This window comes from Galeopterus variegatus, unplaced genomic scaffold (assembly GCF_000696425.1).
Source record: "Galeopterus variegatus unplaced genomic scaffold, G_variegatus-3.0.2 Scaffold6246, whole genome shotgun sequence".
NCBI lineage: Eukaryota > Metazoa > Chordata > Mammalia > Dermoptera > Cynocephalidae > Galeopterus > Galeopterus variegatus.
Genome location: NW_007732357.1, coordinates 67,222 through 88,035, shown reverse-complemented (window position 1 = coordinate 88,035; position 20,814 = coordinate 67,222). Strand labels below are relative to the sequence as shown.

General features: G+C 38.1%; 1 protein-coding gene across 2 annotated transcripts in view; it reads left to right on the top strand.

The window, feature by feature from the left end:
* Positions 1-20,814, top strand: part of TSG101 (tumor susceptibility 101) — a 52,217-nt gene that overhangs the window by 5,852 nt on the left and 25,551 nt on the right. For both annotated transcript variants that reach the window (XM_008590644.1, XM_008590645.1), the window contains 5 exons: positions 1,809-1,893; positions 5,006-5,071; positions 8,216-8,379; positions 13,022-13,148; positions 16,516-16,582. In XM_008590644.1, the coding sequence (XP_008588866.1) occupies positions 1,809-1,893; positions 5,006-5,071; positions 8,216-8,379; positions 13,022-13,148; positions 16,516-16,582 (509 nt within the window). The remainder of the gene's footprint in view (positions 1-1,808; positions 1,894-5,005; positions 5,072-8,215; positions 8,380-13,021; positions 13,149-16,515; positions 16,583-20,814) is intronic.

Genomic DNA, 20,814 nt, shown 5'->3' with positions numbered 1-20,814 from the left:
GGGGGGGGGGGGGGGGGGGGGGGGGGGGGGGGGGGGGGGGGGGTGTGATTGCTAAAGGGTAAGTGCTCCTTTTGGGAATGATGAAAATGTTTCAAAATTGATTGTGATGGTGGTCACACAACTCTGGAGTGTACCAAAAACCATTGAACTGTGCATTTTAAATGTGTGAATTATATGGTATGTGAATTCTATCTCAACAAAGGTATACGTTAAAAGACTTCTTAATAAATTTCAATATGTGGACTTCATTTGGATCCTGATTCAAACAAACTAAAAAAAATATGACATGAGACAGGATATTTGATATTAAGAAAATAGTGATTATTTTAGCATAATAATAGTATTTTGGATTTTTAAGTTATTTTAAAGATATATACTAAAATATTTATGTGTGATAGAATATGATGTTATGATTTGCTTCAGCGTAATATAGGAGGGAAAAGTGAGTGGAGTTATAGGCTGTGGGTTATTGTTGAAGTTGGGTGTTGGATACGGGGTTTTCATTATACTATTCTGTCTACTTTTGGATATGTTTGAAATTTTCCATAGCAAAAAGTTTTTAAAAAGAGAGCATAGGGGCCTGCCTGTGGCTCACTCGGGAGAGTGTGGTGCTGATAGCACTAAGGCCATGGGTTTGGATCCCTATATACAGGGATGGCCGGTTCGCTCACTGGTTGAGCGTGGTGCTGACAACACCAAGTCAAGGGTTAAGATCCCCTTACCGGTCATCTTTTAAAAAAAATAAAAGAGAGAGAGCATAGGAAGAGAGCAATCAAAGACAGCAAATGTAGGCAGCTCTTTGTAGGAATTTCTTCTGTGAAGAGAAACTGAGAGAAATATGGAGGTAGTTAGAGGGTCAAGGGAGTTTAGGAACGGGTTTGTTTGTGTGAATAAGATGGAAGATATAAGAATATGTTTGTATGCTAATAGGACTGATCCCATAACATGGAAAAATTGGTTCTGCAGGACAAAGGAAGACAAATTCTGAAGAGATGCTTTTGAGTAGACCTGGATTTATTAAATTTTCTTATATTTTCTCCCTTATTTGTCTGTTACTCTGCCTTTCTGTGCTAGTGTCTGTGAGATTTCTTTGACTTTATATTCTAATTCTATTGCATGTTTCGTTTTTGCTCTCACATTTTTTATATCCAAGAGTTTTTTTCTTATTCTTTGAATGTTCTTGTTTCATGAAAGTTATTAATTCTTGTTAGTACCTCTTTTGATCTCTGACTTGCTATTGGAGTCTGTCTTAATGGAATAGTTGACTGTTCCTCTTTAAGAGAGAAGCACTAAAAGCTGATTGAAAGGATTGTGTTCATGAAAGGAGCTAGTCAACTGGTGAATTTCAGTGTTCTGTGATCAGACAAGGGTCCCTGATCTCCTTATCTCCTTCTAGGAGTGTGTAAGCCAGGTTGTTAGTTCTTCTGGAGTGTTGTGGTATAAGGTGAGGTGAAAAATATAATATAGCAAATATGCATTGCAAAATAGTTGGTATTGACAATAAATGCAGTTTGGTGGGAAAGGAGATAATTACAGGCTAAAAGGAAGTTGGAAAAGGATTCATTAAGAGGGAGAGAGATGAAACTAGGTCTTTGAGAATGATTAGGATTTGATTGGTGTAGGGCCTTTTAACTTGGACAGAAGAGCTAAAATGGAGGTGAGCTTCAGTAAGGGTTCAAATAGGTGGCATGAGAGAAAGGTTCTTTAAGGTTTTAATGATTAGTGAAAATAAGACTAAGAAAGTTAATCTAACAATTAAGTATGTACATTGGTTTTAAACTAAATTCTTATGTGATTTTGTTTTTCAGTATAAATACAGGGACCTAACTGTACGTGAAACTGTCAACGTTATTACTCTATACAAAGATCTCAAACCTGTGTTGGATTCATATGGTGAGTTTATGCAATAAAAATACAAATTACTTTACTTTGAGTTTACTCTTTTTGTTAATGATTGTAGTTTTCCCATTTTCCTTATAAGTTGGTTGATTTTTCAATTGTAGAACTGAACCTCCATCTAATGAAAGTATTGGGAGATAGGAAATTATAAGATCTAATAATAACATCTTATGTTTATTTAGTTATTTTAACTTTAAAAAAAAATACTCTAACGTAGAGCTATGCAAATTTAGACCTAAGAGGAGATGTTCAAGATAGTTAAGTCCAGGGCTGGCCCGGTGGCGCACTGCTACAGTGCGCCGCTTGGGAGCGCGGCGGCGCTCCCGCCGAGGGTTCGGATCCCACATACAGACCGGCTGCTCACTGGCTGAGCGAGGTGCGGGCGCAACACCGAGGGTTGCAATCCCGTTGCCAGTCCCGGTCCGGTACGGGCATGACACTGAGGGTTGTGATCCGTTGCCAGTCACGAAAAAAGACAAAAAGGAAAAAAAAAAAAAAAGATAGTTAAGTCCATCATTTCCCAAAGTGTTATCTATAGACCCCTAGTTGTGAAGAATGTTGCTGGGGGTGGGGTAGAAGCAGAATTCTGTGGTTAAGTTTAAGCAGTTTTGGATTAAGCAAAATTAAATGGGTTTTACTGTACCAAGATTTCTCAGGGCCTTTGATAAGCTAATGTGTTGTGCATCACCTAGAGGGGAGAGAATAGAATATATTGTACAGTATATCCTAAAGTTATTTAACTACTGACCCCATTTTTTTCCCCTTATAGCATCTTTCTGTATTTTCAGGAACACATTTTGCAAAATTACACTCTGGACTGTCCCTTTCATTTTATAAATGAGAGAAATATTTTTTTTTTTTTTTTTTTTGTCTTTTTGTCTTTTTTCGTGACCGGCAACGGATCGCAACCCTCAGTGTCGCGCCCGTACTGGACCGGGACCGGCAACGGGATCGCAACCCTCGGTGTTGCCCCCACTCCTCGCTCAGCCACTGAGCGGCCGGTCTGTATGTGGGATCCGAACCCTCGGCGGGAGCACTGCCGCGCTTCCCAAGCGGCGCACTGTAGCAGTGCGCCACTGGGCTGGCCCCGAGAGAAATATTTTTAATATGGTCTTTAATTCTGTAGGGCAGGTAGGTGGCAATTTATCTCTACTTTTTATTGAGACAAAATAAAGTTGGGATTTAAGTAAGAAATAACACCCAGAGTTTTCCTTTTTTTAAAATAGTCTTTTCTGTCCCCACCGAATTCTAACATCATCTCTTCAACCCTGTCTCCTTGAAAACACCTAATGTGCCAGGGCCAAAGGAAAACCTATGCTGCCTCCTGTCCATTTTGAAGTCCTTGGCTCTGAAAGCAAGGAACTGCGTTTTGCAGCTGAGACTTTCTAAATTACACTCACCTCCTAGAGCTTTGAAAACATTAGGAGCCTGGTGAAGAGAGGTAGGAGACAACAGAGGGGTAGTCAGTTCTGCGTTTTCTGAACAAAGACATGAACCTGAAGTCTTCTCCCAAACCTAGCACAAGATTCCCCCTCATTTCAACCTATCTTATTTCTTTCCATGTATTTAACTGTAGTGTTTGATCTACAAAAAACCTCATATTATTAAAATTAAAGTTAGTTTTAAATTGGCTTCGATGGCATGGAGTGGAGAATGACTGGGTAGAACTTTACTGTAAGTGTATAGTTTTCACTTCATGCTAAAAAAAATGAATATGTTGATCAAAATTGACAAAGACTGCAGCATCAATAAACAAGTCTTGTATAGCTTCTTATGGCTGGACCAAGTCCAAACCATTGTTATCAAAATACTTTTAGAGTAAATAAAGCACCAAATTTATTTTTATTTATTTATTTATTTTTTTTTTTAAAAGATGACCGGTAAGGGGATCTCAACCCTTGGCTTGGTGTTGTCAGCACCACGCTCAGCCAGTGAGCAAACCGGCCATCCCTATATGGGATCCGAACCCGTGGCCTTGGTGTTATCAGCACCGCACTCTACCGAGTGAGCCACGGGCCAGCCCTAAAGCACCAAATTTAAATAAGGTGATTTTTTTAAACTGCACAAAGTCAGAATAAATTGCAATACAGTTTACAGTTGTCAAACAGGTAAGTGAAACAACCTAGGTCAACAGAATAGTTCTATGTTCTTGTGCTGTGTGTTACAGCCTTTTCCCTATGTGATACAGTTTTAATTCCATATCATTGCTAAAAATGATCACAGTCCGTGTAATACAAATTATGAACCCTAATTAATCAATTATTTATTTATTTATTTTTTTCCTTTTTGTCTTTTTTCGTGTCCGGCAACGGATCGCAACCCTCAGTGTTGCGCCCGTACTGGACCGGGACCGGCAACGGGATCGCAACCCCCGGCGCCGCACCCCCACCTCGCTCAGCCAGTGAGCGGGAACCGGTCTGTATGTGGGATCCGAACCCTCGGCGGGAGCGCCGCTGTGCTCCCAAGCGGCGCACTGTAGCAGCGCGCCACCGGGCCAGCCCGCTAATTAATCAATTATTGACATCAATAGTGAATAGAAAAATCTGTGGTATGAGAAATACATATTATAAGAAAATGCCTATGTTTGTGAAAACTTTTATTTTTAATACTGTGGTTTGATACTACATTACGATTGAGAAAAACAGTGAATAGGGATAGATGTATGGGGATTTCTTTAGAGCACGGTGCTGATAAGACCAAGGTCCAGGGTTCAATCGCTGTACTGGCCAGCCACCAAAAAAAAGAATAGGGATTTCTCAAATACAGTGATATCAGGTTAACATTTAGTATGGTGTTATTTTATAGTGATTATTAAATAGTTTTATAATCATGTTAGTTGGAGACCAAGAGCTCATATTTACTGAGACTGTAGCACTTACATCCATTTTTCCAAGTAATTGAAAACAACTTTTCTTTACTCATTCAAAAGCTAATCACACTGAGTGACTCAACAAAGGATTCTTTGTCATTGGACAGAATGGATAATACATTAACAAGTTAGCCCCTTTCAAGAATAATAATGAATTTTAACTAGTGTTTCTGAAAGAATAACTTACATAGGAGTCTACAGAAATGCTTATATTAAATCATTGTTCTTTCCTTTTAGTTTTTAATGACGGCAGTTCCAGGGAACTAATGAACCTCACTGGAACAATTCCTGTGCCTTATAGAGGTAAATGTCTTATTAATGTTTTCAGTATAGATGTATTTTTTATTACATAATGTTGCCAAAGAGTTATAAGTAAATTAAACATACTTTCTCATGGCTCTCATGATGATACAGAAATTTGCACTACTAATTGAATTTCATTTGGCAGCAGCACCTAACATTTTCAGCTTTTTTTAAACTTCCTTACTAAAACATTTCAACAAATAAGTATACTGGAGGAATTTAATGTTTCATAGAATCAGACAATCTTAGAACTAGAAAGAGATTTCAGATGCCTCCTAGGTCAACCTCCCACACCATTCAGACACTTTTGACAATGGAAAGCTGTTTAGTATAGTGGCTAAAATAGAGGCTTTAAAGTGATGACAGAGTTAGGTTTGAGTTCTCTGTTATCTGTCAGTTTTGTGACTGTGGGCATCTATCACATTTGGATAATAGTACCTAACTCAGGGGAAATGAGAATTCATTGAGATAAGGACTTGGCACAGAGACTGGTATATAATAAGTAGACAATAAAAAGTAACTGTTCTTTATGGTTGTGACGTTGGTGATAATGCTGATGATAGGTAATTATGTCTCTGTTAGCCAGTCATCCACCCTCTGCTGGAATACTTAAAGTGATAAGGGAGTGTTCAGCTTAATAAGAGATTGTTCTGTTTTTGGACAGCTCTGTTTGTTAATTATTCCTTGTGACTAGCCAAGACCTTTATCCCTGTAACTTACCCATTGATTTCACACAGTACGTGCTGTCCATGTGATATTGGGGATAGGTGCTATGGATATAAAGACGAACAGAGGCTGTACTTTCTCTGGAAGAACTCACACTAATAGGGGAAACAGGGAATATATAGATATTTACACTAGTCTATAACTGCTATAAGACAATAAAATGTAAAGATGCTGTATGGTATTACAGAAGAGAACAAGGCCACATGGGAAGATCACAGGAAGTGACATCTGAGCTGCTATTAAAGGATGAGTGAAGCATTCATAACAGGATGCACATTCCAGGCAGAAGGAAAAAATACTTAATTGAGCATTAGCATTGTATAAAGCGAGAATGATAAGTTTAGGGAGGACTGAGTGAAATAAATTCTGGTGAGGGAGATAGGTATTAGAGGGGTATATAAATTTTTATCTAAGCTAAACCCCTGTTCCCTCAACTGTTCTTCATATGGCATAGTTCACATGCCTAAGTTATTCTGGGGAATTCTTCATTTTCACAAAGCAAAAAAAATTTTTTTTTTTCCTTTTTGTCTTTTTTACTGACCAGTAACGGGATCACAACCCTCGGTGTCGCGCCCGTACCAGGGACCGGCAACGGGATCGCAACCCTCAGTGTTGCGCCCGCACCACGCTCAGCCAGTGAGCGGGAACCAGTCTCCACATGGGATCCGAACCCTCGGCGGGAGCGCTACTGCGCTCCCAAGCGGCGCACTCTCCAGTGCGCCACCGGGCCGGCCCAAAAGCAAAAAATTTTGAATGGTGAAAATAAACTTATGTTTTATGTATTAGGAAATATTTTATGCAACCCTCAGTGTTGCGCCCGCACCACGCTCAGCCAGTGAGCGGGAACCAGTCTCCACATGGGATCCGAACCCTCGGCGGGAGCGCTACTGCGCTCCCAAGCGGCGCACTCTCCAGTGCGCCATCGGGCCGGCCCAAAAGCAAAAAATTTTGAATGGTGAAAATAAACTTATGTTTTATGTATTAGGAAATATTTTACTGAAGCTTTGTTGTTGACTGTAGAAGTAATTTAGGGTAAAAACAATAAATCCAAAGTTCCACAACTATCTGATTTCTTTAGATGAAATTTATATGTACATGTTTATATGTAGTGAAACTTTCTAAGGGGAAAAATTGCATCTGAATTATGTTAGGTGATTCAGACAGTTACTTGGGACATCGGGCTTTGAGCATAGTAAGAAAAGACTGATTTATCTTTAATATATTAACTCTATTGGATTTCTTGAAATACTGTTTGTTCAGTTTATATATAGTCAAATTTCTCAATTAAGATTCTGTTACATAAAGAGAGAAGGGAATGACATCTTGATTCTGAGTAGCTACCACTGAAAATGCCATATATCACACTGTGGACACCAGTCAGCATCTGACAGTTGGATTGGGTCTTATAATCTGGCTTTTGGCAAGGAATTTTATGTCTAGCTTATTACTTTCTTTTTTTTTTTTTTTTCCTTTTTGTCTTTTTTCGTGTCCGGCAATGGGATCGCAACCCTCGGTGCCGCTCCCACACCTCGCTCAGCCAGTGAGCGGGAACCGGTCTGTACGTGGGATCCGAACCCTCGACGGGAGCGCCACCGCGCTCCCAAGCGGTGCACTGCAGCAGTGCACCACCGGGCCGGCCCTAGCTTATTACTTTCTTTTTTTTTTTTTTTCCTTTTTGTCTTTTTTCGTGTCCGGCAATGGGATCGCAACCCTCGGTGCCGCTCCCACACCTCGCTCAGCCAGTGAGCGGGAACCGGTCTGTACGTGGGATCCGAACCCTCGACGGGAGCGCCACCGCGCTCCCAAGCGGTGCACTGCAGCAGTGCACCACCGGGCCGGCCCTAGCTTATTACTTTCTTTTTTTTTTTTTTTCCTTTTTGTCTTTTTTCGTGTCCGGCAATGGGATCGCAACCCTCGGTGCCGCTCCCACACCTCGCTCAGCCAGTGAGCGGGAACCGGTCTGTACGTGGGATCCGAACCCTCGACGGGAGCGCCACCGCGCTCCCAAGCGGTGCACTGCAGCAGTGCACCACCGGGCCGGCCCTAGCTTATTACTTTCTGATATGGCACTTCCATGCTCTTCCTTCCTTCTCTGTCCCTTCCCAGTGACCTTTATTAACTGAAATGCAAAAGTCAAGTAGCAAAGAATAGATTGGGTCAAAAGATAATTCATGAAGAATGTTTCCAACCACAAGCAGATCCTGGCAGAGTAGTGATCCATTAATCCTTAATGATGTATTTTACAAACTGAAAATTTGAGATACTGATCTTTGTTTAAACAGAACTTTTAAACATAAAATATTTGTTGTAGTTTTTTTTTAAAGTGTTGCTTAGTTGTACCTCTGTGTTCCTTACCTATTAAGCTGTTATTGAAAAATAATAAAAGTAGAATACCTGAAGTTTCTCTTTCTTTTTCAGGTAATACTTATAATATTCCAATATGCCTATGGCTGCTGGACACATACCCATATAATCCCCCTATCTGTTTTGTTAAGCCTACTAGTTCAATGACTATTAAAACAGGAAAGCATGTTGATGCAAATGGGAAGATATATCTTCCTTACCTACATGAATGGAAACACGTAAGTATTAATAGTGTTCTGTGAGTGAATTGTGTTTTATATATTTTGCTCACTAGCATCTGGTTTCTGTTAACACTGAAGGAGGATTCTAAGGAGGATGGATAAGTTCAAATAATGGATTAATCACTGAGCTGAGGATATTTTTAAAAGTCTCTGTAATTTACAGAATCCTCATATTCACCATTTTACTTGCTTGAGTTGAACCTTTAAAAATAGGGTTCAAATAGTAGAAATGCATTTAACAATAGCATACAGGTGGAATATATTTGTGGACCTCAAATCTTATTACTCAAGCATTCGTGTCAAAAATAATAATAGGGAACTTCTGTTTCTACCTTTGATGGTGTAACTGTGGCAGACCAGTGTTCCTGCCAAAAATAACTAGAAAAACCAGACAAAATACAAACAACATCTGTTGGAAGGCTTTGGAAAGCCATTGAGGCAATCAAGACTTGAAGGGCCAAGATTCAGTAGAGAAGAGGACTACAAAGAGATGAGCCAACATTCTGCCACTAACTTCTTTCCAAGGAATATTTACTGATTCTTGATACAGTGTGAAAGACTGCGAATCTGGGCAGAGGGCCTTCATTAAGAGGCAGAGAAGCCTGCAGAGTTTCTAGCTGAAAAGACAAAATTTGCTCTTCTGTCTACCAAGGTAGCCAGGACTTTAAGATCCAAGATTTGGGAGAACAGGAAGCCACACAGAGTTGAGTCAGACTGAGTTTCCACCTGTAAGAGATATGCTGAACTAACTAGTAAGCTTCAAAGACAAGAAGCTAGAAAGCTGAGTAAAAAGACTCTGAAAGACATGCCAAGTTCTCAGTGCTCAGGTTGAGTAGGCATTTGCAGTTCAGAAACTTATCAAGAAGGAGAAGTACAAGTAAATACCCTGTGCTCTTAGATGATACCAGTGGAGGAACACATATTAGTAGCAGTAACTCAGGTAGAATGAGCCTTCCAAGAACCCAGCCTTGTGTCAGCTCAGTGCCTGATGTTATTAAGGTATTCCTCACTGTATCTGCCTGCCACAGGGTAGGGTGAATCCTTGTTGGAGGAAGATAATGTATAGACCCTCTGTAATATTTCACAATGTCTAGCATACAATTTTAAATTATCAAGTACACCAAAAAAGGGAACCAAGAGGGAAAAAAGACAATAGAAACAGGACACCCGCATCCCCAAGTAACCCAGTTATAAAACACAGACTTGAAACATTACATGAATGTTCACAGTATCATGATTAGTAGCCAAAGACTGGATACAACCCAGATGACTATCAATAACAGGAGAATGAATAAAGAAACAGAGGTATATTCATTCAGTGGAATACCATACAGCAGTGAAAATGAGTTAACTATAGCTATGCTGTTTAACAGGAATGAATCTTACAGTCATTGCTAAACAAAAGAAACAAGTCTCAGTAGAACACATAGTTATATTTAGTTCATATGGAGCTCAAAAACAGGCAAAGTTAAACATATGGTTTAAGAAATTATTCATAAGGTAGTATGCTTAAAGTAAGCAAAAGAATGACTGTCCACTAAGAGAAATGATTACCTCTAGAGTAGATGGGGGAGTGGTTACCTCTAGAGTACATGAGGAGCTTCTAAGTTATTGGCAGTCTTCTATTTCCTAACTTGGGTGATGGCTGAACAGGTATTTTCTTTATTTTTACCCTTTAAAATTACATATATTTTATATATTTCTGTATGTATGACATATTTCCCAAATCTGATAAAAAGAAATATAGTGACTAACTTTGGTATGGTAAACGAGGTTATATCATGGAGAATCCTGATTTTCAGCTAAGGACTTTGTCCTTTAATAGGCGTTGAGTGTTATTTTAGGTTTTTGAACAAGAGTAGCATATTAAAAGCCATGCTTATGCATGCCATCTAAAATGTTCTAGATAAATATATTAGTTAGCTCTCTAACTAGTAATCACTAGCCCAAAATGTTAAAGGTTTAAACTGCAGAAATTTGCCTACATAATAGTCCACTGGGAGTGTTCCTTATTGGCAGGTAGCTTTCCTCCACTTGGTGTTTTAGGGACCCAGGCTCTTTCCAATTTGCGAAGCCACCATCTTCCAGGACTTCAGAGTCCTTTGCATCCAAGTAGAGCAAAGAGATAGTTAAGAATATCCCCCTTATCCACCTTGGCTTAGAGGTTAAACCCTTAGAAGTTAAATCATTCCATCGGAAAACACTACTTGCAAGGAGGGCTGGAAAATGTAGTCATCTTATTCTCAGCAACAACTCTATTATGGAAAGGGAGTATGAACTTTTATAGAAAACCATCCCAGTCATAAAAAGTAAGTAAAGCTGGAAGCCTCATAGGAGGGTGTTGCATAATCTAGTATGACACAGAACGTATACTGTGGCTACTGTCATTTATCTTTATCTTACTAGTTAAATTGCTTGTTAATCCTAATCTTGACTCTCTATCATATACCGCTTAGAATATAAAGTCTGACTTTTTAATTGCTTGCTGGAAAAGCAAACAAGTGAAAAGGGATAGAGAAGAGAGGAATTTTCCTCTTTAAGTTTTCAGAGTTTTCAATGAGAAAGCAATTTTATAAAAGTAATACCTGTTTCAGTTGATCTTTGGGCATTTGAGCTAAAATAAACTCCTCTTTAAGTTTTCAGAGTTTTCAATGAGAAAGCAATTTTATAAAAGTAATACCTGTTTCGGTTGATCCTTGGGCATTTGAGCTAAAATAAACTGCAATACTCTTGCCACTTTTTTCATATCCTGTGTCAACTTAGTCAGCAAGTCATTCTGAATAAGTTTGAATTCATGACCTGTTGCTTTATAATAGGCCTGGAAGTAGATATTAAAGATGAGACTAATTTTCCTTCCTTCAAAGAATAGTGTGAAAGGAACGGTGTGATAAAGAATTAAAATAAAACTTGTCCTGACAAAACTATGTTTATAAGAATGCATGAAGAACTGATTCATGTTACAATTTGGATGAACTTTGAAAACATGCTAAGTGAAAGGATTCAGATACAAAAGGCCACGTATTGTATGATTCTGTTATATGTGAAACAGCCAGAAGAGGCAAATCCATAGAAACAAAGTAAATTAGTGATTGCCAATGGCTGCAAGGAGAGGGAAATGAGAAGTAGCTCTATAATGGGTACAGGGTTTCTTTTTTGGACAATGAAAATGTTTTGGAATTAGGTCGTGGTGATGGTTACATAGCTTTGTAAATACATTAAAAACTGCTGAACTGTGCTTTAAAAGGGTAAGTTTTATGGTATGTGAATTATATCTCAATTTAGGAAAAGCTTGCCTGAGGTTATGATTTAGTTTGGGAGTTTTCTTGGCTCCCAAAATTGAAAAGAGATGGAAGTGCATGATGGTCTCAGTGGCTCCTCTTGCCTGCCCTCCTCCACCTACCATCCACAGTGCATACCCCTGAGTGCCACACAGATACTGCACATATTTACCCCAGTATCAGCGTATAAATTGACAGACAAATACAAGAAGGGTATTGGAACAGTGAGAATCAGCACGTTTTCACAGGAAGCTTTGAGAAATGTTACTTATTGTCATCTTCCATAAATTGGGTCAAACTTGGACAGATGAGGGGCTGGCCTGTGGCTCAGAGTACGGTGCTGATAACACCAAGGCCAAGAGTTCAGATCCCTATATAGGGATGGCCGGTTGGCTCACGTCAGAAGGTGTGGTGCTGACTACACCAAGTCAAGGGTTAAAATCCCTTACCGGTCATCTTTAAAAAAAAAATTGGACAAATGAGATGAGTTTAGTTCTTTGGAAAGGTGAAAAATGCTGACAAACTCTTCCATGAGGAGTAAAAGAAGTTATGAAGACGGTTAAGGAGACTGAGTAATCCTTCAGAACCTGGTGAACTAGTGAATGAGGAAGTATATGAGATGAGATATACACAAAATAGATTAAGGAGTGAAAATAGAATCATCAAATAAGACAGTTTGAACAACTTTGCCTAGAGTAGTTTGTCTTAAAATAGTGGTCAAGTCTATGGTGATACCACCTTGAGCACACCCCATCTTGTCTGATCTTGGAAGCTAAGCAGGGTTGGGCCTGGTTAGTACTTGGATAGGAGACTACCGGAGAACACTGGATGCTCTCGGCTTTAAAAAAAAAAAAAAGTAGTGGTCAATAGATATTTGAGAAAAATATTTTAGGAACTCTTATGGAAAAACAGGTACTCTCTTTAAAACTGATACTGGATGGAAAGATCCTTTAACAATTAGCATGTTTTGTACTACAGTCTAGTGATTTCTAAACTACAATCTACCTATAATTTTAGAGTTCATAATACTGTCTTTAATAAAAATATGTGTTTCCAAGGTAACATTGCTATCTTTTAAAGGACTAAAATAAGGTTTGGTTAGCTCTGTGGAGTCAAATGAAGAACGATACTGTCTGAATTTGAGAATATACTGCTTTGGCTAATATAGTTTTTACATACATGAAGCAAGAGCCTTGTAAATTATTGATTAAAAACCACCAAACTTTATTAAAGTTAATTGAATGGAATTTTCATGATCAGAGTCCTATAAAGAAAATTATCAAGCTGATAAGAAATGGCCAAACTTCCTTTTTGCTGAAAAGCGACTCTGTAGATAACTTGAACTTGTTTTCCTTTTTTAGCCACAGTCAGATTTGTTGGGGCTTATTCAGGTCATGATTGTGGTATTTGGAGATGAACCTCCAGTCTTCTCTCGTCCTACTATTTCAGCATCCTACCCCCCGTACCAAGCAACAGGGCCACCAAATAGTAAGTAGACTTGAGATTTGATTTTAAAACACAAGTAAACAAACGAAAACTGAAAGCCTTGTAAAAAATTTTTAATGACTTCACTTTGCTTTTCAGCTTATCACATTAGTGGATTTTTTGGAGGTATTCTGAGGCCCCACATCTGCATGTACAGAGTTCCACTAAAGACTGGCATTTGGGCTTCCATTTGTGGGTAGAAATCTAAGTATGGATGTGCTGGATTCCAAAATTGAGAAGAAAGAATGCTGGAATAGAGCTAGAATTTTTTTTTAATTATGCATGCTGCAGAATAGCTGTATTTGATAACCTTGAAAGCAGATATAACTTGAAAGGTAGTCTGACTTCTCCTTTCCCTTTGCAACTCCAGGATCAAAGTTGTAGACAAGAATTATAAGATCAATTAAAATCATTCACATTCAGCTATTCTGGGTATACACAATTGGACACCTAGCTCTCAGCTTTCTTCTCTTTAGTACAGCCAATTCATAATTTTACCTTGTATGGAGAGGTGGAGGCATGGAGACAGTATTAGTTCTCCCCTAATTGGTGTACATTATCTCTGTTATCTCTATTTTTTTAAAATAATTCTTTGTGATACTTTAAAATTACCGTGAATAGAGTTGGTTGTACTTACTTGTTTTGACTTTACTAAATCTGTATTGATTTCATTGTGTTTTGAGCTGTGGGTTTTTTTTTTTTTTGGCAATTTTTTTTAAGCTTATAATTAACCAAACTTATTTATCTTATAAGACAAATTATGTGAACTTTCACTTTTCTTCTGAAAATCATCCTCTTCCTCTTTAATCCATTCTTTCTTGAGGAATATCTTGATTTATAAGCTGAATGGGAATCTAACAGAAAGAACTTTTGAACCCCTTTTTCTTTTCTTTTCTTATTCTTACCAGAATAAGCTTTGTTTTATGATTAACATCTCTTTTAATAAAGATATCAGTGATTCTTTTGGGTTAGAAATTTGTTTTTATCTTATTAATTCTGTTGACTCTAGTGCCCATGAATCTTGCTTGTTTAAGTTTGAAATACCAAATCTTCCTAGTCTCATCACTTTTGTTTTGCTCAGGTAGTATAGCCAGCAACCACTTAAGACAAAGAAAACCTTTTCAGAAATTTAGGTAGTGTCCTAAGCAACATTTTTTTTTTTCTAAATTTCTTCCAGTTTTACATTGACATTGGAAATGTAATGTTCTAGAAAGAGACGATACTGTGGTCACTATTGCAGTTCAGTTTTGTACTTACTGTAAGTCTCATTAAACTCTAGAGCTAATTTAAGTAGATAAGAGACCAATTTATTGCCCATCCATTCCATTTTTAATACATTTAATACTTTTAGACAATACACATTTTTATTAGGTATGACTCTAAAGAAATGAAGGTCTGAATTCCATTCTCCATACAATCAAGGAATAGCCCAGGAATTTAGATACATAATTAAATATTTTCTTATAGTTGAGAAATTAATATACTTCTATTATTATTTTTTTATTATTATTATTAAAATATTTTTTATCTCTTTTAGGATGACTTTTGAGCTACCTATGAGTCACATTTAAAAAGCATTACAGTCAAACCTCATTTTTTGACATCTAACAGTGATAATCTAACATCTAACAGTGATAGTCAATGTTTAGTGAGTGGTAATTTATGAGTCACAGTGAAGTACTTCATATAACATCTTATTTAATCCTTACAATAACTCCCATATTTTATGTATATTAGTATCCCATTTTATTCTGGCTCTGAAATTACTTCATCCTATTATATACTTCCTTGCCAGTCTTGGATCCAAACAACATTTGTTGTTTCCCAAAAGTAAAACTTGAAGGCTTTAGTGGAATTATTAGCTATTCACTATCTTAGAAAAGAAAAATTGCTTATAATTATGAGGAAATTGTTTATAAGTATGAGACAGGACTTTGAATGTGAGAGAGAAACTAGCATTGTGGGTAGGGTGGTAACTGGCTGTGTATGTTGCTGACACTTAATAATGGCCTCATCTTTTCATAAAGATATTCATAAAGATCAACTGTGCTTTCCTGGGAGGAAAAGATGTTTTATAGAAGTTAGCAATTGTGACATTTTGAGAGATTTTTTTCCGTTCTGAAATATCTTTGAACATCATTCTAGCTTGTATGTACTTTAGATGTCAGAAGTAAATTTTTTCTTTAGATTCATTCTAACAGGAAAACTGTGAACACCGGTGCTTGGAGATATATGCTTGGCAACTGGCAAAGGCTTCCAAGGACCTTCTTGATCTGAGCCCAGCATATTTCTCCCACTCACTTGCATTCTGTGCTCTAGTAGTTCATTTCTTGAAGGCCCCACCTCTCTCACCTTCAAGCCTTCATATATCATTTCTCAACTAGATCACTTTTGTTTACCCCCGGTTTAGCTTAGCTCCATTTCTTGGATGATCCCATATATAGCACTCTGTACCTGCCTTGTCACACTTACCACTCGTTTTTATTCCTTGCTTGTTTGTCTCCCCAGCTAGACTCTAAGCAGCTTGAAGCATGGGATTCTTTCTTTTTTTGGTTATCCAATCCTCAGTTCCTGTCACGTAGAAGGCACTAAGATATTTATTGATTGAATTAAGGGCTGATTCACCATTGTATTCAATGAGAAAAGTTCCACTGAGGAAAAATAGTTTCTGAGAACAACTTATTGTCAGTTACGGCCAAAATTAGCTTTTTCTCTTTTTCTTTCTCTATGTTGATTAGCCTCTTGGCACCACTGACTTAGTTCTATGCCATTAATGTTCTGGATTTCAACATTTTCCCCCAAGTACAGGTGTTTCCGAGCTTTTATTTTGTTCTTAACAAGTCTGGATGAATATAAAGTTTGTATAGAACTTCTCATAGTAATTTGAAGTCTTCTAAAATAAGCCAACAAAATCAGCTGTGCTAATTGGTGAACATAGTCTTAAAAGAAATATCAGAAGATTTCTTAGATATAATAAACAGGTCACTTTTGAAAAAGCTCACCTTAGACCAAAGGAGATCAGAATTATCGTCCTCTAAATTCCAAATTGAACCAGCTCTTGTCTCTGGTTATAGACTCCTTGAGAACTAATATTGCTGATTAGGTTGACCTGTTTGCCAGTTATTCCTTGTTAGGATTGCCATGACTGTTTTTATAACTCATGTTTAATGATTTGAGAATTATGTGATTTGAAAATATTTGCTTCCTGAAGAAACTAATACAGGTGGGTATTTGTTTTGGTGCTGAGATTTGGATTTTTTAACTGTATGAAATTTTGCTGTGGGATGACAGTGTGATATGTATCTTATTCAATAGCCTACATATTCAGGATTATGCATATTTCTTTTTAAATGTTAAAAATTGTTTTTAGCTTCCTACATGCCAGGCATGCCAAGTGGAATCTCTGCATACCCATCTGGATACCCTCCAAATCCCAGGTAATGAAAAATTATCTTTTGAATAATTGTATTAGAAATTCTGTTATTGGGCCAGCCCGTGGCTCACTCGATAGAGTGCGGTGCTGATAACACCAAGGCCATGGGTTCGGATCCCATGTAGGGATGGCCGGTTCGCTCACTGGGTGAGCGTGGTGCTGACAACACCAAGTCAAGGGTTAAGATCCCCTTACCGGTCATCTTTTAAAAAAAAAAAAGAAAAGAAAAGAAATTCTGTTATTGAACCCAAGTCCAGCTGCCCACTGCCAAATGCAAACAAAAGACTCAAAAGTCGCATATTGGTGAAAACGGAAGGCAGCTTTATTCAGGAAACGAGAAAGCCTGAGGAGATGGCAAGCTAAACCATCTCAAAGACTTAAATTTGCTGAGGGGTTTTTAAGGAGAGTAAGGAGGGTATTAAGGGAGTGGAATGTGGAAAGATTTAGTAAGGAGTCAGCATTTTTTTTTTTTGGCTGCTGGCTGGCATAGGGATCTGAGCCCTTGACCTTGGTGTTATAACGCTATACTCTAACCACCTGAGCTAACCCACCAGTCCTTGGAGTCAGCTTCTTCACAAGGTCTACCTGTAGCTTTGCAGAGCTCTATTATCTCACAGCTGGTCATGTAGTTCCTTGCTGGTGTCAGACATCTAGTTTTGGTTACTTCTCTGAGATCTGCAAGCCTCAAAGAAAAAAATGTTAGTTTTTCAAGGTGCTGATTAGCTTTTTTTTTTTTTTTTTTTTTTGTCTTTTTTGTGACCAGTAAGGGGATTGCAACCCTTGGTGTGGTGTCGCCCGCACCACCCTCAGTCAGTGAGTGCACCAGCCAGTCCTATATAGGATCCGAACCCGCGGTGGGTGCGTCGCTGTGCTCCCAGTGCCGCACTCTCCTGAGCTCGCCACGGTCCGGCCTTGATTAGCTTTCAATAGCCTTGTTTTTCTACTTGGCAAGGAAGATAAGAAAGTTAGGGCCAGCCTGAGGCTCACTCTGAAGAGTGTGGTGCTGACAACACCAAGTCAAGGGTTAAGATCCCTTACCAGTCATCTATTTAAAACAAAAGAAAGTTAGAGGATGGGAAGAAACAGAGGAGAAAAAAATCTGTGCCCTTTAAAATTTTCTAAAGCTTAGGCAGTTTTTAGGTCCCAACATGGCTTCAGTCTTATTCACTCTAACAATTCTAATATTAGATCTAGAATCAAAATAATAGTTGCTAACTAGGGCATTAAAATAAATTTAGCTGCAATTTAATGGAAGTTAAAACTTGGTTTATTGGTGGAATTTTATGCTATGTGAATATAGTTTGAAAGGAGTTTTTCCCAGTCTAGAGAAATGGCAACTATTTTATTTACAGAGAGGAAAGCAGTGGGGGGAATAATGACAATGATCTTGATTGGTTTTGGACCTTGAAATCCTTGCTACTTCCCTTTTAAGAACTTCGTGTATCCAAATAGCTACCAAAAAAATAAAATAACTAGGAATAAATTTAACCAAGAGGTGAAAGATCTCTACAGTGAGAACTACAAATCACTGATGAAAGAAATTAAAGAGGACACAAAAAGATGGAAACACGTATTCATGGATTGGAAGAATTAACACTGTGAAAATGTCCATGCTACCCAAAGCAGTCTACAGAATCAATGCGATCCCCATCAAAATACCAATGACATTTCTCAGAGAAATAGAAAAGACTATCCAAACATTCATATGTAACAACAAAACATCTTGAATAGCCAAAGCAATCCTGAGCAAAAAAATAAATAAAACACCACTTTAAATTATACTACAAAGCTGTAGTAACCAAAACAACATAGTACTGGCATAAAAACAGACACATAGACCATTGGAAAGGAATAGAGAACCCAGAAATCAATCCACATACCTACAGCCAACTAATCTTTTTTTTTTTTTTTCCTTTTTTTGTCTTTTTTACTGACCGGTAACGGGATCGCAACCCTCGGTGTCGCGCCCGTACCGGGGACCGGCAACGGGATTGCAACCCGCGGTGTTGCGCCCGCACCGTGCTCAGCCAGTGAGCGGGAACTGGTCTCCACATGGGATCCGAACCCTCGGCGGGAGCGCTGCCACGCTCCCAAGCAGTGCACTCTCCAGTGCGCCACTGGGCCGGCCCACAGCCAACTAATCTTTGACAAACGCAACAAGAACATACATTGGAGAAAGGACAGCCTCTTTAATAAGTGGTGCCGGGAAAACTGGATATCCATATGTAGAAGAATGAAACTAGACCCCTGTCTCTCACTATATACGAAAATCAACACACAGTGGATTAAAGACTTAAATGTTAGAACCTGAAGCTGTAAAACTCCAGAAGAAAGCATAGGAGAAACACTTGAGGAGGTAGGACTGGGCAAAGACTTTATGAATTAAAGACCCCTAAAGCACAGGCAAAAGTAAACAAATGGGATTATATCAAACTAAAAATCTTCTGCACAGCAAAGGAAACAGTCGACAGAGTGAAAAGATAACCTACAGAAAGGGAGAAAATATTTGCAAACCATACGTCCAGCAAGGGATTAATTTCCAGAATATATAAGGAACTTGAACAACTTAACAGTGAAAAAACAAATAGTCCAATTAAAAAATGGGCAAAGGAGCTGAATAGACGTTCCTCGAAGAATTACAGATGGCCAACAGGTACATGAATACATGCTCAACATCACTTATCATCAGGGAAATGCAAATCAAAACATACTGAGATATCGTCTCACCCCAGTTAGACTGGCGATTATCAAAAAGACAGAGAATAACAGATGCTAGTGACGATGTAGAGAAAGGGGAACCCTACCACACTGTTGGTGGGACTGTAAATTAGTACAACCATTATGGAAAACAGTATGGAGGTTTCTCAAACAACTAAGATAGAACTACCATACCATCCAGCAATCTCACTACTGGGTATATACCCAAAGGAACGGAAATCACATGTTGAAGGGATACCTGAACTCCCATGTTTATTGCAGTTCTATCTACAGTGGCCAAGATATAGAACCAACCTAAATGTCCATTGACGGACAAGTGAATAAGGAAAATGTGGTATGTATACACAATGGAATACTACTGAAGCATAAAAATGAATGAAATTCTGCCATTCTGCCATTCCAGCAATACGAAAGAGCTTGTAGAAAGTTTTGTTAAGTGAAAGAAGTCAGGCACAGAAAGAGAAATACCACATGTCCTCACTCATAAGTGGGAGCAAAGAAAGAGAGAGAGAGGGGGAGAGGGAGAGAAGAGCAGGGGAGGGGAGGGGAAGGAAGGAAGCAAGGAAGGAGAAAAGGACAATCATAATAATGTGTTGGACTTTCAGAAAGAGAACACAACTGTGGTTACTAGAGGTGGGAAAGGGGGAGAGGGGTAAGCAAGAAATTTATAATGGATACGAAGAATGATTATGTTTTGTAATGATGAATATGCTAATTATCCTGATTTGGTCATTACATATTGTACATAAGTACTGATACTCAACTCTGTACCCCACAAATGTGTGTAATCAATTACATTTCAATAAAAATAAACAAAATTTAAAAACAAAGATTAATGCTACATCTGGAAAAAAAGAACTTCATATATCTGGTGTAATAGCTGAAAGGTTAATGGATTACTAGTTATAATGAATTCAGCCAAGCAGAAAAATATTTTAATGACCACTTTTTAAAAATTTCTTGTCTTTTCTATAAATCACAGGGATCTAAATATATGATGTGTTTATATGATGTCATCAGATTTCTGTAAATTATGGAGAACCAATATATGATGTGTTTATATGACATGGTCAGATTTGTCCTGTGATATTTATTCATTTACTTCTTAGACTACATGTACAGTACTATCAACCTTTATTATCTATTTGGTAGCATCATAACACAGGTAAATTAAATTAATAGTGAAATCAATCTGTTAGTAACAAACACTAGAAAGTCAATAATTATTAACCTGTGTTTTAAATGTGTACTTGTTCCAGTGGTATTCTAGGAGTACTTTCCAAAGGTGGTCATTGGACTGCCTTAAAGTGCAAGACTGGCATATATTGATGCCTAGTTGAGATTTCCAGCTGCTCTAACAATTAACAAGAAATTTTACGTCTGCTAACTCTTCTTAGCTTCATATAATTCTACCATAGTCCTCACAGATAAATGCAGCCAGATTTCCTGAACACCTGTCATAGATAAAATATGTATGTACATATATATATATATATATATATATATATATATATATTT